This window comes from Curcuma longa, chromosome 14, assembly GCF_044706935.1.
Source record: "Curcuma longa cultivar G26 ecotype Majalengka, Jawa Barat chromosome 14, ITB_CL_G26_1.1, whole genome shotgun sequence".
Lineage (NCBI taxonomy): Eukaryota > Viridiplantae > Streptophyta > Magnoliopsida > Zingiberales > Zingiberaceae > Curcuma > Curcuma longa.
The window spans coordinates 3,963,481-3,985,516 of record NC_133874.1 but is presented as its reverse complement, the minus strand read 5'-3'; the positions used below and the strand labels follow the sequence as shown (position 1 = coordinate 3,985,516).

Below are 22,036 nucleotides of genomic sequence, written 5' to 3'. Positions count from 1 at the left end.
CAGGGCTTTAAATATAATCCTTCTCATTAGAAAACATACATATAATTAAATTACATTTAAGTTTCTAGGCATATATTCTATATATTGAGCTTTATAACTTATAAATGAATTTACAAACATTGTTCTTGAACAATTCATAAGCTTTACTAAATAAGTCTACAAAAAGTACTAAATTGACTTAATGTATCGAGCAAACCTAAATGAGTCTTTCTCTAGACAAATATTGAGGTTGCACAAATCTCTAGTCCGTTTACATTCCTTCTTGGTTTAATTAGTAATAACTAATCAATTATGATTAAAAAAAAACTGAAGTGCAAAGAAAACAAGAAATCCACAATTCTATTAACATTTGCAAACCAAATTTTCTATGAAGAAATTGTTGTCTGTTCTCTTAAACATTCTAGTGAACTCAACAATTGGCTAATTGGGGAGCTTGGGTATTTTCAATGAAGTACCACTGGTCATAGAATATAAACTTTCCACTACAATTGGATCTCTCTGGATGCATCAAAATATATTACCAAAGCATGGCATCCACTATATAAATCTGACATTACACCAACGACCACAACCAAATTCTTGTTGGTACAAGTAGAGGCTCATAATTACCAGTGAGTTAATAATGAAGATCTTACAGACTTACCACCTCTACAATTTGTTGCTATAAGAAGGTCGATTCCTATATACTTCTTACATACTTGCACTCTCTTGGTGGTATAAGTAGAGGCTCATAATTACTAGTGAGTTAATAGTGGAGAAGATCTTACAGCTTACACCTCTACGATTCTTGTTGGTATAAGGTCAGTTTCTATATACTTCTTACAGACTTACACTCTCTTGGTGGTATAAATAGAGGCTCATAATTACCAGTGAGTTAATAGTGGAGAAGATCTTTCAAGCCAGTATTTTTAAGTTAATTTCTTGGTACTTTTCATATTTCAATATATACATATATATCTAAATTTCTATAATACTAATATATTTTTCATATTTGTAATTAAAAAATGTGAAGTGGGATGAGACGAGATGTGGGGCTGATCCCAACATAATGAACAAAGTCACAGTTTTGATGATCTATGCCGATTCAAACAAAGACTGAGCTTGGTAAAAACTTTGCAACCTCATCACCTAGAAAAATGGTTACAACTTACAAGTACAATTAAAATCTCGCAATAGTCAAATTCATAGGAAGCAGATAGATATAAACTGATGAAGAATACAATACCCAGTCCTACACTGCCTATCCTGATTAGAAATCTGGAGGTGTGGCCTGGCCAGTTTCAATAGGTATTGAAAACATGGAAATCCAACAAAAAAGAATACTAATTGTGATCATACCTAAGATGAAATGCAGGTGATATCTAAGATTATGCTATTGGCTTAATAGATTTTCATTACCCGTCATCTTATGCAGGCAGGTGCTTAAACAACAAAAGTTATTTTAACCTAGTGATTCTGAATAATAGACCACAAATTAAAAAATTGCAGAAACTCAAACAACTTAGCCTCAAACATCATCGTCTAAACACCACCAAATCAGTAACATGAAGCACACAGATGTATACACTTCTAGAAATCATATTAAACAATCTACACAAAGAGTATATCATAAAGAATTACTGGAATTATTAAATGAGCTTATCATGTAGCCTCCTTAATCACTAGAAAACAAAATATCTAAGTAGTTAGGTGCTTGGACAGCCACTTGAATTGAGATGTTTAAAAACACGGGGGAATGGATCAAGGTGCCTAGGTGACAACAAAATATCATAGATTGCTGGAGCTATATATTTAAAGGGGAATTGAGTAGACTCCCAAACAATGTTGAAAGAGGAAATACAAAAACTCTTTCCCAGAATGAATCTCGACGAACTAAAGCTAGTCCTTGACATCCAACAAATGTCAGTGCAATAAAAGTGCTAGGGTTGCCTTTTTATCTAGGAAGTTTTCTAATTGTATATGCTCATGTATAAACAACAAGCTTCAAAATCTTGTGTTCATTTGGAAATACACATAGAATTCTACCTGAAACACTTGAAGATGGACCAAAGAAAATCTTGTCTGATATTGTTTAAAAATATTTAGAAAGATTATTTAGATGCGCAGTTTTGGTCATGACCTTTCATTCTTATTTGTAGTTTCCTAACACCATATCATCCATCCTTGCAAAAAGCTAGCATGGCATGGAGATTAAACAATGACAACAAAAAATAATAGGAATGAGCAGCAAGACTCAATGTAATAGGAATGAGCAGCAAGACTCAATGTGGCAACATAAGCTGTAAATGAGCAGTGATGATTTGGCTTTGTGGGAGTGTTACTCAAAGGAAACAAAAAGGTACCATATCATCGTCTCTTTTAAGCAGCCAACTAATGGTGTTTCTTTGAGACAATTGGAATCACGTTAATTGGTTATAACGGAACAGTTATAAACAAACATTTCCAAACTCTACTATTAAAGATAGTCGTCTGATGATACAAGGAGTCAACTGATTGACAGTTAATGGATTATAGCATAATAATTAGTTCGTTATAAGAATGGTTTTCAAAAGTTACTATTGAAGGTAGTGGCTACTGGAAGGAGTCAACTGAAGTGACGGATAAGGGAATTGCACACTAGCGACAAGATGATTGATGCTAAGGAGCAACCGACTGATGCAAGACAAATTGGATGATTCTTGGAAACTTGGGAAACATGTTGGCTATGAAAAACATCAATTCTATAATAAAGCCACTCTCAAGCTCTTTCTCCACTTATTGTAATTTTTCTTTTACACTTTTATAATCAAACTATTGTAAGATGTTTCTCCATCTCTTGAAGATTTTCAAATAGAAAATTAGTGGGATTCATGGAGTGACCCACTGAAAGGTCATAGGTCATGGAGCTAAATCCCGAGGACTATCGAACCATCCAAAATCTTTGAGTTAGCATAGTCACTCTCTTTTTCTTTTGTGCATCTTTCATTGTCAATCCATCAAAAATCCATCATATAACGAAGCGGGGCAGGACAACATGCCATCTTAACGGACTAAGAAATCTCCAACCCAAGCCAACTCAAGGCGAATTGCAAGTTAAGCGGGCCAACCCATAGACCTACTAAAAAAATTATATATATAAGGTTGAAATTTTTATGTTTGAGTTGCGGATTAGAGTGGGTTAAGCTCATTAAATTTCCACTTTTATTTTAAATTTTTGAAGAAAAAAATAAATTTCTCAACTTGTGGGCCAACCCAACCCAAGTCCACCGCGAGTCAACCCACGCAGATCGCGGGCCCAGGCGGGCCAATTCACTTGGACCCATCTTAAAATGGATAGATAAAATACCAACCTAACCCACAATTATTTGGCGGGGTGGGCCAACCCAACGAGCCTAACTCAAATTGACGACTCTAGCAGGAGGCGGGCATCAACCGCACCACATTTGTCTTAGGCTGTACTTCAGGCGGTCAAAGATGAAGCGAGGCTCGTGAGGCAGACGAGACAGCACGCAAGGTGGCCAAGGCAATGGGTGAGACAGTCAAAGTCAACAAAATTTAAAAGCCTTACTCCCTTTCAAAACATAAATAACTCCGCAACCCAAGTCGCCCACAACTCACCTCATTTGGCCTGGAACCGCCGTCGTCGCTGCTGCCGCCATTAGGTTAGCTTTTACATATTTCTAGTCATAGATTGAAATCTCGAAACCTTCCAATGTTGATGACTCGCGACGGGTCCAGATACGTCACTTGGGCTCGGCGACGAGTCTGGATGCGTCGCCCGAACACAACGACTGACCCGGAAGCATTGCCCAAGCTCAACGACAAACCTAAACGCATCACCCGGGCCTAGCGATCCGAAGGCATTACGTAGTCCCAGCAATGCGTACAAACTCATTGTCAAGGCCGAAACAGAGATAAGAGTCGGAGTTAAGTTTTTAACTTAGAGTTTAATTAAATAACTTTAGATTAATAATTTTAATCAACTCCTAACTACGATTGGGATAATTTAAAAGACTTAATTAAAGCCTAGTAAAATTATCTTATTAATTTAATATATATATATATTTTTTAAAAATTATTTTTTAACTTTTAGTTTTAAATATTTTGATTAAATTTTTTATTTTTAATTAATATATTTTATAGTTAAAAATACTGAAACTATATCAGTATGACACGATACAATACCGAAACTTTATCGTTTCATTCCGAGACTGAAACCTCGCCATAGCTCAAAATTAAACCATGTTTCTAGTAAGATTTTATTCTAATTTTTTATTTTTTTTAATTATTGAAGATTAATAGCGGAAAATGAGAAACAACTGGAGGTGGAATTGAAGTAAAAGTCTAGTGATATTGTTTGGGATTATAAGGTGTTGTATTGTAAAGAAAAAAAGAGAATAGATCACATACAAATTGTGTAAAAGGCTTATTAAGGGAGGAGTTTATCAGATAAAGCATCATATTACGAGTATTATAGGACAAGTTTAAGTATGTCCTAATGCAATGGATGAAGACAAAAAAAGAGTAAAAGTTTACCTTGAAAATAACAAGAATCAAAGTTAGAAAAAGTGGAAGAACTAAAAGAAGAGTGTGTGAAAATAAATATAGTTGTTGATGTAGAGGATGATGATTGTCACATGGAGGGAGATCTTTTTAAAAAGAAGTCAAAGCATCTCGAGCCTACTGATAAGTGGGCATCCGCAATCAATCCAACAAAGACAAGACAACATAACATAAATGATGCATTGAAATTAAAGTTTACAAATGATGTGCATGAGTACTTTGCGAGATGGATTTATGAAGCGGGGATTCCTTGTCATGTAGTTGACAATCAAAACTTTAGACAATTTGTAGAGGCAATTGGCCAAGTCGATCTAGGCTACAAATCTCCAAATCAATATCTTCTAAGAGAACCACTTTTGAAACAAGAAGTTGAGAGGACCAAATTATCTCTAAAAAAGCACAAAGAAGAGTAGATGAAAAATGAATATTCAATTATGACCGAGACATGGACGGATCACAAGAAGAGAAGCATTATGAATTTGTGTTCATTGCAAACTAAGCACTTCATTCCTTTGTCCTATTGAAGAATTCATGAAGGCACAAACCAGAACTTACATCTTCGAGTTTGCGGAAAAATTCATCAATGAAATCGGCTCTCAACATATTGTTCAAGTAGTGACAAACAATGCAACAAACAATATAGCGACGGTGAAGTTGTTGAAGGTTACACAACCTCAAATTTTTTGGACCTCTTGTGAGACTCATACAATCAACTTCATGCTTGAAGCAATTGGAAAGTTACCCAAGTTTAACGGAATGCTTGAGAGAAAGCAAAGGTCCTAACAATATTCATCTATACACATCATAGAACTTTGGCTATTATGAAAAAATATACCAAGAAGAGGAATATTGTGAGGCTCGGGATAACTAGATTTGCTACTTCCTTTTTTACCTTGGAAAGTCTCAAAGGCAAGAAAGATCAATTAAGACTTATGTTTACATCCGAGGAGTAGAGCAAAACAAAATTAAGGAGTAATGTGAAGGGAAAAGTGGCGAAGGCGACGGTAACAAGTATCTCTTTTTAGAATGGTGTTTCTTTGGCTTTGAAGGTTTTCACCCCTTTAGTGAAAGTTTATGCATTGTTGACATGACAAAAAGCCCTCAATGGTCTTTTTATTGGGTGTATTTAAACAAGCCAAGGAAGAGATTAGAAAGGCTTTCAAAATAAAAATATCACCCCTATTTTGAAAATTATTGATGAGAAGTCTAAGGGTAGACTTAATAGTCCTTTGCATTATGGCGCTTACTTGTTGAATCCGATTTTTTATTTCAAAGATTTAAACGTACAAAATGACACCAATGTTATGAATGAGTTCTTGAATTATGTTGAGAGAATTTTTCCCACCGACGAGGGCATGCAATCCACCATTTCTAATAATGAATTGTTGAAGTATAAGAATAAATCCAGAAATTTTGGAAGAAAAATGTCAATCGCGACATATGAGAAGGTGAATGTGTATCATGACTTTGATCCGGACACATCTCTTTCATTTATTTCTATTCACTAACATACATGTCTCTTTTACCTATTTTTGGTTTATTATTTTTTTGTCTCTTTACTTTTTTAAGTTGGATGGTGGTCCAATTATGGTGATAACATTCTAAACTTACAAAAATAACAATGAGATTTCTCTCTTTGACAAATAATTCATCAAGGTTAAAGAAATTGACGTCAATTTGAAGGGGTAAATAGTAATTCATAAATTATGTTATCTCTTCTTTCTTTTTATTAATTTTTAATAATTTTCTAATTGTTAGATACATACTACGAAGAGGAATAGGCTAGAGACATCAAGATTGAATGATCTTGTATATGTCAAATTCAACATCAATATTATGAAGAAGAGTAAAAGAGAAATGGGCAGAGATTTGCTTCTATCCTCTCAAGCTAGTGAAGCTCAAGGTTGGCTTATTGATGGTGATGATGAAGATGAGGTCGAGCCGGGTTCGAGACTTTGAGATTAGTGGTGGAGACCTCGAGAACGGATAAAGTGCTACAACCAAGGAGGAGCACAAGAAACATCTCCATTAGGAAACTTGACGAGGATTTAGATACATCGGAGGAGGAGAATGAAGATGTTGATTTTGAGTTCGATAATGAGAGGATTATGGATGTAGTTGATAGTACACATATAGATGATTTAGCAGATTAGTTATGTTTAGTTTAGTGATCTAGTCTTTGTTGCCATGTTAGATTGGACTTTGAATTCTAAACTTAGATTTTTGATAAAAGTAATGATATTACATTTTTAGTATTAATATGGTGATGAATTTTTATTAATTATCTTGTTACTTGCATTTATATATTTATTTGTACCTTATATAAACTGTATTGTAGTATATAAAGCTTATTTATGCATAAACATCATAAAAATTTATGACTATTTATAATATTATGTATAAAAAATCATGAAAAAAATTCAATCGCCTAGGCGGCCGAGACGGTAGGCAATCACTGACCGTCCCTTCACCGCCTACCGCCATTACAACACTGCTCATTTTAAGTATATTAATCAATATTTTCTATGGTCATTCTCCACCCCATATGCATTCTACTTTTACTCAATTCATCTTTTCTAACTATATAATCTATTTCCACTTTGAATATTAGAGGTATACAAGTTCAACACATTCTCTCATTTTATAATTTATTAGAGGTATAAAAGTTTTTTCCCTTTTAACTTTATAACACTCTACCCATGCATCATCTTATTTTTATCTTCCTTACATTAATTTTTTGATGGTGTTAGTTCATTAATAGTCAAACACTTCAATCCATCGAGTAAGGTGGACCATACTTAATTCTTATAAAATTTTCTTTTTAGCCTAAGCAACAACAACAATTGCACAAGATTTCAAAAGCCTTCTTTATGATATTTTGATCACTATTATTTTTTTCTTGAAAATTAAATCTAAGATATCTAAAATTTTCAATCACAGAAATTTTATATCCATCCATGTTTAACTATTCCATCAATTCTTTTCTCATTACCAAAATTCCATTTTATATATTTATTAACTCTTTGGTCTCTAAAATTATTCTCCATAATTGAAACATTGAATTTAATCAATTTACATTCTTCTCAATTAAACAATATTGTTCACAATTAATATACACCAAGAAGATTCATGGATGGGTGAGTTCATCAAGTACTAAGCTAAAAAGATAGGGAACTCATCTTCGATGTAAACCTACAATTATAAAAAGTCCTTGATGAGTTGACTTATGGATTGAAATTTTAGTCTAATCTCTTGGATTGTTATTCGATTAATAACTTGAAGTTAATATGAGTTTGTTGATTTGAAGCATGATCTTATCACAAATTCTTGCGCTATAATTAAAGTAATTATTTTAATCCAAAGTAGCTACTTGAGATATTATTTAATTAATCTAGATTCCATCTATATGAGATTTGGAGTTCTGATCTATTATACACTAGAGTAATACCATATCACTAATACTATATCACTCTTAGATTATAATGATTACAACTCTTGTAGATACTCAATCCCTTCTTCTTCAGCAACTCTGCTCCTGAAGAAGAAGGGATTGAGTATATATTGTGTACCCAAATTTATAATTTCATCAAATGATGCACTCAATTTAATGACCAAGATATTTCTTGGCATATTGTTCTCACATCGACTCAATACAAAAACAAACAATAACAACCAAGTTTTTATCTCACTTAATATGATCAAGTAAATGGATCCTCCTGTATCATTGGATTTGATTCCCTACTATATTCTTATATATATTTAAATAAATTTTATCTTATTTTATAATTGCTAATTAAGTCTTCTTTAGTCTCCTTTTTTAATTAATACGCATATTTATCATGTTCTTATATTACATAACCTAACTAAAAGTATTTATTGATAATTTAAAAGTACATGTCCATATCATCTTAAACGTGTCTTTCGAAGTTTTCTTTCAATAGATACAACTTCAACTTTCTCTCTAATGGTTTCATTTCTTATCCTATTCATTCTCATATATCCGCACATCCACTTTAACATCATCATCTCTGCAATTCTCACCTTCTACTAGTGTACTTGATTCATAGTCTAATATTTAGCTATATAATATAGCAGATCTAACTGTTGTTTTATAAAATTTCTCTTTAAGCTTTAAAGGTACCTTACGATCACAAAAAACATTTGAGACCATGTCAATCATCTTGCTTGCATCCTATGTAAAACATCTCTATCAACTCTTCCATCCTTTTGTAAAAGGGATCCTACATACTTAAAGCTCTAAATCATAAGTAATTCATTATCCTTTATCTTAATAATTGGCTTATTACATCAACTACTACTAAATTTAGATTCATACATTCTATCTTTCACTATTAACCTTAAAACCTTTTTACTTCCAATGTTCTGTCAAGATTTATTCCTTCACATGTCTCATCAACCAAAATAATATCATCTGCAAACAACATATACCATGATAACGCATTTTGAAAGTGTCCAGTGAGTTCATTCATGACTAACGTAAAGCATATAAACTTAAAGGTAATCATTAATATAACCCTATCTTTAGGGGAAACGCTCCAATTAATTTGTCTAGAGTCTTCACTCTTGTCATTACATCCTCGTGCATATGCTTAATTGTTTTAAAACATCATACACTAACATCTTTTTTTCAAAAATTTTCTATAAAATTTACCTTAGGACTCTACATAAAATTTTTCTAGATTAATGAATACCATATATAAGTCTTGTTTTTTTCAAATACTTTTGAATCAATTGTCCGAAAAGATGCATAGCTTCTATCATTGACTTTGCAAGCATGAATCTGAATTGATTTTCCACCATAATCTCCTTCGGAGTGTTCTATTACTCTTTCCTAAAATTTCATAATATGAAACATTAACCTAATGCTCTTATAATTCGTACAATTTTGTACATCTCTTTTATTTTTATACAAAGTAGTTACTATTCAATAAATGTTTCTTTCTCCTTTTATATCAAGTTGTTGATACAAGCTTTTCAAAAGTCATATTCTTGGCTTCACTCACTGCTTTCTTAGACTCTTTTTGACTACAGCATATTATTTTTAAATTTTCGTTGTTCTTATAAGGATACAATAACTTATAGGTTATTCATTTTTCTCACTTTCTTTTATACTTCCTCATTCCACAACTAAGATTCCTTATTTGGTGGTGTCCATCTTCTTAACTTACCAGGTATGCCCTTGGCCACCATTTTCAAATTTGATGTCATCTTATCTCATGTCGCAATGTATATCTTCTGATAGTTGTACTCCTACCGCTCCTTAAAGATACTTTGTTTCTCATCCTTTAACTTCCACCACTTGATTATAGGAGTAATGCACATTTTCCTTCTATCCATATTATGCTTGTGACACATATCTATCACCACTAACCAATGTTGAGTAGTTAAACTTTCTCCAAAGATAGCGTTACAATCTTTTAACCATAAGAAAAAATAATGACTTATTGTTCCCACTTAACCAAGTGTTCTCTCTTCTTAAAGAACATATTAGCTATTTCACATAATAATAGTCATGATGACATGAAACTGCATGTCAATATATAGATGCTCGTGTTCCTTGCAATTAGGAAGAAAACAACTATTAGGTTAAATGTGAGTTGACAACAAAGGAAGAGCTCTCAGTCGTCGGCTCTTGGTGAGGGTTAGTGAGAGAAGCTCCAACTTCTCTCTAGGATTCTTGGTGCTCCGGTGTGTTTTCTTGCTTGCGGACAACCCTCAATCATGGCCGGAGGTGGTTTTCTTCCACCTCACCGGTAAGGAGAGGGCTTCTATTGCTGTGGGTGTCTTCCACGGGCTGTGGGGGGCTTTCTCTAGGGATTTTGGAAGTCAAACAATTGAGGTAAGTGGCCAAATCACGAGCTCCTTTCATTTCTAGCTTTTCCGGCAAGTTTAGGCTTTTCCGGCAGGTTTCTGGCGAACTGCTCCGGCGCCGGCCACCTTCTCCGGCCAAGGGCCGGCCATCCCCTCCACTCCTGAGCTGCCAAGTGGTCGGGGGAGGTTTAGAGGTTTCCCACTCACTAGGGGTTTGTTCCAAGGCATTTAATGCAAACAACTCTCATTGGACAACTTGGGTGGTGAGCTTCTTTTCCAAAGTACAGCTGGTTTCATTTTCAAATGGCTAAGAAGAAGAGGAATGGGAAAGGTTTTTCTGGTCAAAAATCTCATAGTGAGGTGGCAAGTCAAGCTGATGAGGTGGAACAAGAGTCCCATGTGACAGGAACAACTAAACAAGTGGACCAAGCGGATATAGATGATGTGGAACAACTTGATGATGTGGAAAATGCTGCTAATGTGGCAAGGACGCCCCAAAGAACAGGAAATTCTTCACAACAACCTCATGCTCAAGGGAGAGCTCAGCCACCACCGGTGGTGGAGGGGGAGAACCGACCGGAGCAAGCTCATCCTCCTCCGGCGGCGGTACACCAAGAAGAGCAACAAGAAGGGGATCTTGATGGAGAAGCTATGCACAATGGTGGAAACAGGCGGCCACCACAGGAAAGAACCTGAGCAAATCTTTTCAAAGACAATCGTAAAGTGAAGAAAGCCATGAATCTAGACCAATATGAAGCAAAAGGAGAAAGGTTAACCATTGGATATGGTGATATTGACACCGTGGAGGACTCAATGGGGTTTTGTCTTGTTGGATGCTTCATGGGAAGGCACCCTGGTAGGGATGGTGTTCGGATTATTGCCTCTCAATGAAAGACTCTTCGCAAGTTTTTCATGCATAAGAGCGGATGGGTAGTATTCAAATTTAACAAAGAAGAAGATAGAGAGAAAGTTCTACAAGGGGGGCCTTACTTCGTATTCGGTATTCCATTGTTCCTAAAGATTATGCCCAAATATTTTCTCTTTGACAAAGATGGTCGATTTGTACCCGCTTGGATACAAATCCATGGTCTTCCACCTGATTGTTGGACTCAAAAGGTTCTTAGCATGATTGGATCCGAAGTAGGGAAGTCGTTGTATACCGACAATTTGACAAGGACAAGAGAACGATTGGAATATGCACGTCTTATGGTGGAGATTCCGGCATTTGGTGATCGAGTTCATGAGGTTCCCATCACTCTCCCTACTAGTATTCAAGTGGACTTGAAGATCTACTACGAAATGGTTCTAGATTTTTGTCAAAGGTGCAAGAAAATGGGGCACAATTCAGAGACATGTCGTGGAGGAAATATGTCGGCCGGACCACAACATACTAGGGCAATGCCAAATGCACAAACTGATCCAAACTCAAATGCAAACATGAGGCCAAGATCACAATCAGTAAGAGGTCGGGGAAGGACAAGAACGAGGTATAGACGTCGTACAAGGCAAGAATGGCGACCAAGATCACAAGCACCAAATGTTGAAATCCCGGTTGAGCAGAATGCACTTGCTATTATGCCCGTGGATGCCCCCATCCCAGTAGCAATTGAAATTCCAATGGGGAAAGAAACGAAGGACAAGAACATGTACAAATGCCACAACATCAGAATGCATATGAAGAAGAGCTAAACGAAGAAATTCCGCAAGTCGAAGAGGAGTAGCCCGCCCAAGTGGGAGTGCAACATGCTGTCTCTGACCATTGCAGTGCCTCATCCTCGTCTTCCTCAAATCCGACAGCAAGTGAGACAATCTCCATCACATCAGGGGCTTCTTCATCTTCCTTACCGTCAACTACATCATCAAATGCAAATGAGGAAGTGGAAATTAGCACACCGGTCCCGACAAGTGGCCCAAGACTACGGTTGCGAGCAGCCCGACGAGATGATAAATGAAGGTTGCTTCTTGGAACATTAGAGGCTTTCACAAGTCCCTAAAGCATGGGGGTGCCCAACACCTCTTGAGGAGCAAGGAGATTCAAGTATTAGCATTATTGGAGACTAAGCTCAATGAACAATCCATTATGCCAATCATGCAAAGAAGGTTTCCAGGTATTGAGTATGTGCATAATTTTGGTATTTCTAACCATGGTCACATTTTGCTTATTTGGGATGCACAGCGGGCTGATGTGGAGGTTATTAATACATCGGAGCAATTCATTAATACATATGTTAGATGTCGAATTTCTAGCCGGGGTTTCTATGCTACTTTTATATATGGACTTCACTCGGTGACTAGTAGAAGGCCACTGTGGGAGAATCTCACGGACCTTGGTGGAGGCATTCCCGGACCTTGAATGATCATGGGAGACTTCAATTCGATATTGGCTATTCATGAGAGACAAGGAGGCAATCCGGCTACAAATTATGAGATGAATTGACAATCCGGTCCGATAAGCATCCCGGGGCCAAAAATTCCACATAAGCATCAAACTACTCCAAGAGCCAAGCCGAGTTCACCATTACTCTATCCAATTTGCAAGTCACATCACCTTTAGACCAAGTGAATTGACAACCAACGGATCGTAAGTCCACCATTCCACATGCATGAGTGAATCTTTGGAGGTCCCTCATCTCATAATTTGTAGCCGGATTGCCTCCTTGTCTCTCATGAATAGCCAATATCGAATTGAAGTCCCCCATGATCATCCAAGGTCCGGGAATGCCTCCAACAAGGTCCGTGAGATTCTCCCACAGTGGCCTTCTACTAGTCACCGAGTGAAGTCCATATATAAAAGTAGCATAGAAACCCCGGCTAGAAATCCGACATCTAACATATGTATGAATGAATTGCTCCGATGTATTAATAACCTCCACATCAGCCCGCTGTGCATCCCAAATAAGCAAAATGCGACTATGGTTAAAAATACCAAAATTATGCACATACTCAATACCTGGAAACCTTCTTTGCATGATTGGCATAATGGATTGTTCATTGAGCTTAGTCTCCAATAATGCTAATACTTGAATCTCCTTGCTCCTCAAGAGGTGTTGGACACCCCCATGCTTTAGGGACTTGTGAAAGCCCCTAATGTTCCAAAAAGCAACCTTCATTTATCACCTCGTCGGGCTGCTCGCACCCGTAGTCTTGGGCCACTTGTCGAGACCGGTGTGCTAATTTCCACTTCCTCATTTGCATTTGATGATGTAGTTGACGGTAAGGAAGATGAAGAAGCCCCTGATGTGATGGAGATTGTCTCACTTGCTGTCGGATTTGAGGAAGACGAGGATGAGGCACTGCAATGGTCAGAGACAGCATATTGCACTCCCACTTGGGCGGCCTGCACCTCCTCTTCGGCTTGCGGAATTTCTTCGTTTAGCTCTTCTTCATATGCATTCTGATGTTGTGGCATTTGTACATGTTCTTGTCCTTCATTTCTTTCCCCCATTGGAATTTCAATTGGTACTGGGATGGGGGCATCCACGGGCATAATAGCAAGTGCATTCTGCTCAACCGGGATTTCAGCATCTGGTGCTTGTGATCTTGGTCGCCATTCTTGCCTTGTACGACGTCTATACCTCGTTCTTGTCCTTCCCCGGCCTCTTACTGATTGTGATCTTGGCCTCATGTTTGCATTTGGGTTTGGATCAGTTTGTGCATTTGGCATTGCCCTAGTATGTTGTGGTCCGGCCGACATATTTCCTCCACGACATGTCTCTGAATTGTGCCCCATTTTCTTGCACCTTTGACAAAAATCCAGAACCATTTCGTAGTAGATCTTCAAGTCCACTTGAATACCAGTAGGGAGAGTGATGGGAACCTCATGAACTCGATCACCAAATGCCGGAATCTCCACCATAAGACGTGCATATTCCAATCGTTCTCTTGTCCTTGTCAAATTGTCGGTATACAACGGCTTCCCTACTTCGGATCCAATCATGCTAAGAACCTTTTGAGTCCAACAATCAGGTGGAAGACCATGGATTTGTATCCAAGCGGGTACAAATCGACCATCTTTGTCAAAGAGAAAATATTTGGGCATAATCTTTAGGAACAATGGAATACCGAATACGAAGTAAGGCCCCCCTTGTAGAACTTTCTCTCTATCTTCTTCTTTGTTAAATTTGAATACTACCCATCCGCTCTTGTGCATGAAAAACTTGCGAAGAGTCTTCCATTGAGAGGCAATAATCCGAACACCATCCCTACCAGGGTGCCTTCCCATGAAGCATCCAACAAGACAAAACCCCATTGAGTCCTCCACGATGTCAATATCGCCATATCCAATGGTTAACCTTTCTCCTTTTGCTTAATATTGGTCTAGATTCATGGCTTTCTTCACTTTACGATTGTCTTTGAAAAGATTTGCTCAGGTTCTTCGCTGTGGTGGCCGCCTGTTTCCACCATTGTGCATAGCTTCTCCATCAAGATCCCCTTCTTGTTGCTCTTCTTGGTGTACCGCCGCCGGAGGAGGATGAGCTTGCTCCGGCCGGTTCTCCCCCTCCACCACCGGTGGTGGCTGAGCTCTCCCTTGAGCATGAGGTTGTTGTGAAGAATTTCCTGTTCTTTGGGGCGTCCTTGCCACATCAGCAGCATTTTCCACATCATCAAGTTGTTCCACATCATCTATATCCGCTTGGTCCACTTGTTTAGTTGTTCCTGCCACATGGGACTCTTGTTCCACCTCATCAGCTTGACTTGCCACCTCACTAAGAGATTTTTGACCAGAAAAACCTTTCCCATTCCTCTTCTTCTTAGCCATTTGAAAGTGAAACCAGCTGTACCTTGGAAAAGAAGCTCACCACCCAAGTTGTCCAATGAGAGTTGTTTGCATTAAATGCCTTAGAACAACCTAGTGAGTGGGAAACCTCTAAACCTCCCCCAACCACTTGGCAGCTCAGGAGTGGAGGGGATGGTCGGCCCTTGGCCGGAGAAGGTGACCGGCGCCGGAGCAGTTCGCCGGAAACCCGCCGGAAAAGCCTAAACTTGCCGGAAAAGCTAGAAATGAAAGGAGCTCGTGATTTGGCCACTTACCTCAATTGTTTGGCTTCCAAAATCCCTATTGAAAGCCCCCCACAGCCCGTGGAAGACACCCACAGCAATAGAAGCCCTCTCCTTACCGGTGAGGTGGAAGAAAACCACCTCCGGCCATGATTGAGGGTTGTCCGCAAGCAAGAAAACACACCGGAGCACCAAGAATCCTAGAGAGAAGTTGGAGCTTCTCTCACTAACCCTCACCAAGAGCCGACGACTGAGAGCTCTTTTGACAACAAAGGGATTTACCATTTTTACACAGTTGCTTCATGTTCGATCATGATAAGAGTAAATCCACAACGTAGGAGGACAAGAGTTTTCTTCGTTGATCCTTGAGATTTGACAAAGAATACGCACTATATAGCTTTGAGTAGGTTGTAAAAGAGCCAAGCCGAACCAAACTTTTTGCTTTTCAAGCTTTTATGATAAGGTAACTGAGCCAATCCATGCAAAGTCAAACCCAAAATGAACCAAACTACTGAAATGGTTGTTCGAGCTAAGCTTGATTTCTTTTTTTCGAGTTTGAGCTTAATTCGAGCTTGACTTGAGCTTGGTTCATTTAAAAGGTATTGAACTCTTAATTCTGAGTGTGTTTGATTGCTAGAAACTTTACATTTTTAACCTTTTTTTGGTTTGTTTAGTGAACATGATATTCCATTTTTTATTTATTTTGAAAGTTTTTTTTATTTATTTACAAGTTTAATAAGAGTTTTATTGATGAACATGATACACAAGTTTTGTTCGTGGATATTGCTCATGACCATTGTTCATAATAAATACGAATATTAATACACATATGTTCAAGTTTGTATATCTAGTTTAATGAATTGTTCAAGTTTGTTCGTTTAGCATACTGAATGAACTCAAATAAACTCATATCAAGCTGAACACTAAGTTTAATCATGAGCATTTAATTCATTTACAACCTAATTTGAGTTCCATGTACGTTGACTTATATCTTCATGGATCCTTGTGTTTATTTATGATCACGCATCTCTCCACTGATGTTCAAGTGTGCAATTATGCTTCTTAATCAACAACTGATAGGAAATTCTCTACTTTATATGCTAACTTTTTGTTATACGTTCTCTTGTTTTTTTCAATCATACATGAATTAATCATGCATCTTTATGTTTTTACTAGACTCTTGTGTTGACGTTATTTGGAGGAATACTACTAAAATTATTGTTTTTTACTAGACTCCAGATCATCATATTTAATGTTATATGTCAGCATTATTACTAATCAATTGCTATTTTACACATGAAAAATAAGAATAATACAGATCTATTTTTGACTTGCGTTATGTGAGCAATGACCGGAGAGTTTTGAGACCTCAATGGATAGATGACATCAATTTATTTGAGTCAGTACTTGTCAATTTTGAAGTAAAAATAAATATCGATACTCCAAGACAGATTATTCAATAAAGGTTTACACAGAGAACGACTTCTGTACAGGAGTGATGCCTGGATGTAATAAATACAAACTTACGCAAAGAAATCCTTCAGAAACTACAGCATGGGCCAAAATTTAACTATGAGTAGTAAGATCAATGAACCTAAGTAATCTGTGAACTGCTTTAGATCCCGGAAATGGGAAAATTTGTTGGAGAAATTGTAAGCATAAATAAGAATCCAAAAAGTAATACAATAGTGATGGTGAAATGAGAACCAATAGAATAATCCCTCAAAAAGAGATGCTACTCATAAACCTGATAAGTCATGACTTTGAAAACTTTTCTAATATGAAATATAAATAAAGATTAAAAAAAAAAGACAGAATTTCATATGGAGGAAACTCACCATGAATTGGATTCTACACATAAAAGAGTTTGAGAGGCAGAAGAAATGCTTACTACTAACATTTATGAATCAACATATATGCATACATGTATATAACTATTACATACTCTGAACCTTATGTGAACATATTTTATGATGAAAACATACATTAAAACATAGATATAAGAACTAACCACTAGATGATGAGCTGGAATCAGTACTTGAATCACTTGAACTACTACATTTTTCACTTTTTAGAGTAGATTCTTTTGCTATCTCCATAGGGGGGTAACTTGAAACAGGTGGAGCATTACCAATGATATCAACATCCTCGTCTGCTGGTTGAGTGCCTAACAGTTGAGATGAAGGAATCATTAACTTAAAGTTGGTTGCTGCACAGAGTTCCTGGGACAATACGAGAGACTAACCTTTACAAGGACGCATTGAGGAATTGCTAACTCCTGATTCATTTAAAATCTGCACAGACAGAAACCAGTGTCCAATTATTGCACATAAGGAAAGAAAACCTAGAGATAGAATGTCTACCTCAATTTCACAACGCTCAGATTTGGCTTGATTCTTTGTTTTCTCATCAAGAAAATGCTCATCCAAAAGTTTCTTCAATTCAAACAGTATCTCATCATTCATTTCTTCAAGCTCAATCTCAACCTCATCCTCGGTTGGTTGGCACACCGCATTGTTCTTACTCAAGAAGCTAAGTATATGCATCGGCATGTCCTCAAGAGACGCTAGTTGGTTACTTATGTTCTGTTTCTCCTCAAGTGACATTTTTGGCTTCACAGCCTTAGGCATGCAGATATGACGGTTAGCAGCTGGAGTTTTCCTCTTCTTTGGGAGCAAAACTGGCTTCTGAGTATTAGAAACTCTTCTGGCAGCTGCTTCAGCAGCAATCAGTTTCTTTTCAATATCTTTCCATTTTGATTCAAAGAATTTACTCATAACATCTGCCATGATATGAACATCATTTTTAGGTGGATTATAAGTCTTTGCATTGGCAAATGTAAGCCTCACATCTGAAACAAAATCCCATGGACTAGAGTAGCTACCTGATTCTATCCTAGTTTTGATGGTTCCTAAGTCCATTGGATGTTCAATAACCTGGAAATAATCAGGAATGTTCAACTTAACTACATCAACGGGTGTGTTGAATACCCACCCATATTGATGGCTCATCAAGCGCTTGAGAAGTGACTCAGACTGTTTCAAGAACACAAAATAAGAGTTTCCAATTACATCTGGAAGGGGAGCCTTCTTCGTCGTCTCAAAGTTTCCAGAACCATTCTGGCCTGTGGCAACATGTTTCATTCCATTCCCATTACTGGAAGATGATAAAGCAACCCCATTTCCACTGATTGCATTCACAGAAAGAATTTGTTTCTTAAATATTTGAAGTTTCTCCAGCTCTAACCTTAATCTCATCTCCAATTCCTTTTTCTCAGATTTGGACATATTCGTGGGTGCAAATAGCTGAGATGGGATGTTAAATTTTTCATACCTGTTAACATTCAAGCTTATGCACTTCCTGTTTAAGGCAGAAGAATCTTCTGAATCGGCTTGAGCACAGCTACCAAATCCTTCAGACTCGCCTGTCCTCTCCATTGCATGTTGATACTCTTGAGCAAAACTAGATGGGTAACCTTTTGGGAACTTTTGTGTTTTCCCCATGTTCATATAAATATATGTACCTACTGATTAATTCAAAAGTTAAGCAATCCGAATTAATCCTATAACTGTGTCACCAGGACAAAAGAGAATAGCCTTGGCGTAGATTCAAAAATATAATCTAAATAGTGTATTCATACACCACCTTTTCAAATTTACGCAAGAAAACTTTTTCTCACACGTCAAGAAAGGCCGTGTAGACAATATTCTCTCACACAGAAATTACATATCAGGTACTCAGTCCTGCATATCCTAAAGAACCAGAAACCTGCTCAGAGTGCTCCCCAGTAAAAACCCTAGCTTCCACCAGATTCCTACCACGGTGAATGCAGAACCAAGAAGCCAATTTAGAGCAAGGAGATTCTGCCTCTAAATAACTTCGGGGAATGGAAACAGCAAACCTAATCCCTCCGGTGGCCCCTAACAGTCGAAGCTGAAGACACAAGCTCTTTAGCTCCAAAATGCCGCAACCAATGCAACCGCAGCTCCCAGAAATTCCACTTCCCTCCAAAATCCCAGATCGAGGACAAGAAATAGCGCAAGATAAAGGAAACTGATCCGAGGCGGCTGGTAGCGACAAATCGCCAAAAATGCTTCCGAAAGCGGAGACAAAACCTGGATCGAGCACCAGCGCCGAGCCTGCCTTCGCCTCGACACACCACCGGAGCCACAAATCGTCCTGCTTTCCACCCCCCGCGCCCGTCTCTCTTCGCCGCCTTCTAGCCGCTCGGCTTCTTGGAGCCTAGGAAGAGAGGAAAAAATAAATGACGAGGAACAAACACCCAATCCCACGAGAGAGATCCCTGTCGAAGTGGCGAGATCGTGCTCTTTAACCTCTTAATTTATTATGACCAAATCACAAACCTAGCCGTCGGATTCACTTGTTGCTTCTTGATAAGCCATCAAAATCGACGGCGCAGATGCCGGTTTCAAACGGACGCTATCGGATCAGGATCCGCATGACAACCCACCGATCCAAATTGGACCCAAAATGTACTCTATATATAAAAAGCAAAATTTATCATCAATTGATGATCTAACTGATTTGATTATGAAAAAGCAAAAATCATAATTGATCATAAAGAAAATCTAGAATACATTGAATCTTGACGATAATCAATTATATTTTTTCCGTTGTATTTACTTTTCTTATAATGTCTTGATTTACCTCTTTATAGATGAAATCATAAGACTCGGTCACTTCATAAATAGTGGAAACCGCTCGGGTGATTTAACTGCAACAAAAAGATATTGATCCAAAAATAATATAAAAAACAGTTTTTTATTTAAAATATTGTCAATGTTTTAATTGTTCCTTTACTATTTAAAATTGGCATTTTACCACATAGCGCACTCCGAAAATGCCTTTGCGTCTCTCAATCCTAAATTAAAATTTAATCGAATAAAAAAATAAAAAATTAATGATTTCATCAAAGAATTTCATAGAAAAATCATTCATAATTTTAAAAGACTCGATTCTATTTAAAAATTTACGTTATGATAATCTTTTAAATTTCTCTATATTTTTTAAAAAATATAATTTTAATAAAAAATAAAAAATATAAAGAAGATTAATAAAATTATAAAATTAATGAAACTTTTAAAATAAGAAAAAAATAAAATACTTTTTATTTTTATTATTTATTTTTTTTTTTTAATAGCTAATTATCAAAGAAAACATTAAATTAAATTTAAAAAGGAAAATCAATAATTACAAATAAAAAAATTATTTTGTGCTACTTTGGTGCATCACCACCAAAGTATCACCACCTTGATGTTGTTTTGGTTAAAGCATTACTACTTTAGTACTTATTTTGTTAAAATACTTTTAAATTGGTGTTGATTTCATTAAAACATCATCACATCAACCTAGTGTTGTCAAAGTTTCGTCAAAGCGATCCCCAACTACGGCATATTTGCTTTTCTTCCAAATGTATTGTGTTCCCAGGGATCAAAGTTTATCATTTTTTTTTGTCAAATTAGTATTATCACCTTGGTGATCCAAAAATGAATATCAAAAAATTTGATTCAATAGGTTCATTTTACTCTCTTAAGTCTCACCATACTCTTGATTCATAATCTCTAGAACTTTAGAGAAATTATTTAAAAAATTTAATTTTTTTTATTTTAGTATAGTGTCATATATGGATTTTAACATCTTTGATTTACTATAGGATAACATCAATAGCTTCCTTGCATTCTCCAAATCTTGTTCATGCTAAAATTTTAATAACATCTAGGTCCATCAATAAATTTTAATCAAAGTAAATTGATAGAAACTGAATAAGTCAGTTTCGGTTCAAACTTTATCCATTAAGTTCTTTTTACTCTCTTAAATCTTGTCATATTTAAAAACTCTTAATTCATAACCTATATTAATTTAGAGAAATTGTGTTGTGATTCTCTAACACATTAGTTCTGATTTTTTAACAATAACCTCAACCTGAACTTTTCAAAATTAGCATCATCGTGGTCCTAAACATTAGAAATCAATACCAGAGTATTTTTTAGATTGACAAAATAAACGGTACACGAGTAGGAAGATCTTAAATTTTAGACTTTAGGACATGGTGAGACATTGCGGAAGAAACATTGGGTCGGAAACCTATCTGACTTAAATTGGATCTCATCAAAGTTATATAAGGTCAGAAATATACATGACTTAAATTGGGTCCCATCAGCCATTGGGTTGAGGCCATCAATGATTTTGTTTAAAACTCATTGATAGATTTAAAAATTTTGAAATTCTAAAACCTAGATATGGAGTGGAAAAAAAGTGTAGAGAAGATAGATATGATTTGCAATCTTAATTTTGAGTCTCCTACACAAAGTTATGAGTATGTGTTAATTGTCATGCTAACTTAATTTTTGAAAATATACTATACACAGCTAGAATAGCCTTGAATTCAAGACTTTAGGGCATGGTAAGACTTAGAAGCACTACAGAAAATTTACATGACTTAGATTGGGTCCCATCAGAGCTGGTTAAGACCTTCAATGGATTTTAGATAAAACTCATTAATAGACTTAAAGGATTTAGAATTCTGAAACTAGACATGAAGTGGAAGAAAGGAGTGTAGAGAAAGTATAGATGGTATGCAACCTTGGTTTGAGTATCCTACATGAAGTTATAGGTGCTGATTTTGAAGGATCAGGACCATAAT

General features: G+C 36.6%; 1 protein-coding gene across 2 annotated transcripts in view; it reads right to left on the bottom strand.

Moving 5' to 3' along the window:
* LOC141845476 (transcription factor GTE9-like) overlaps positions 1-19,672 on the bottom strand; it is a 28,076-nt gene extending 8,404 nt beyond the window's left edge. Inside the window, exons 1-4 of one of the 2 annotated variants that reach the window (XM_074733530.1) lie at positions 19,018-19,672; positions 17,736-18,898; positions 17,618-17,666; positions 17,384-17,539 (exon numbers count right to left, since the gene is read on the bottom strand). In XM_074733530.1, coding sequence (XP_074589631.1) covers positions 17,384-17,539; positions 17,618-17,666; positions 17,736-18,881 — 1,351 coding nt within the window. In that variant the 5' untranslated portion in view covers positions 18,882-18,898; positions 19,018-19,672. Of the gene's footprint in view, positions 1-17,383; positions 17,540-17,617; positions 17,667-17,735 lie in introns of both variants that reach the window. The other variant, XM_074733531.1, reaches the window with a different exon arrangement.
* Between the last annotated feature and the right edge of the window lie 2,364 nt (positions 19,673-22,036).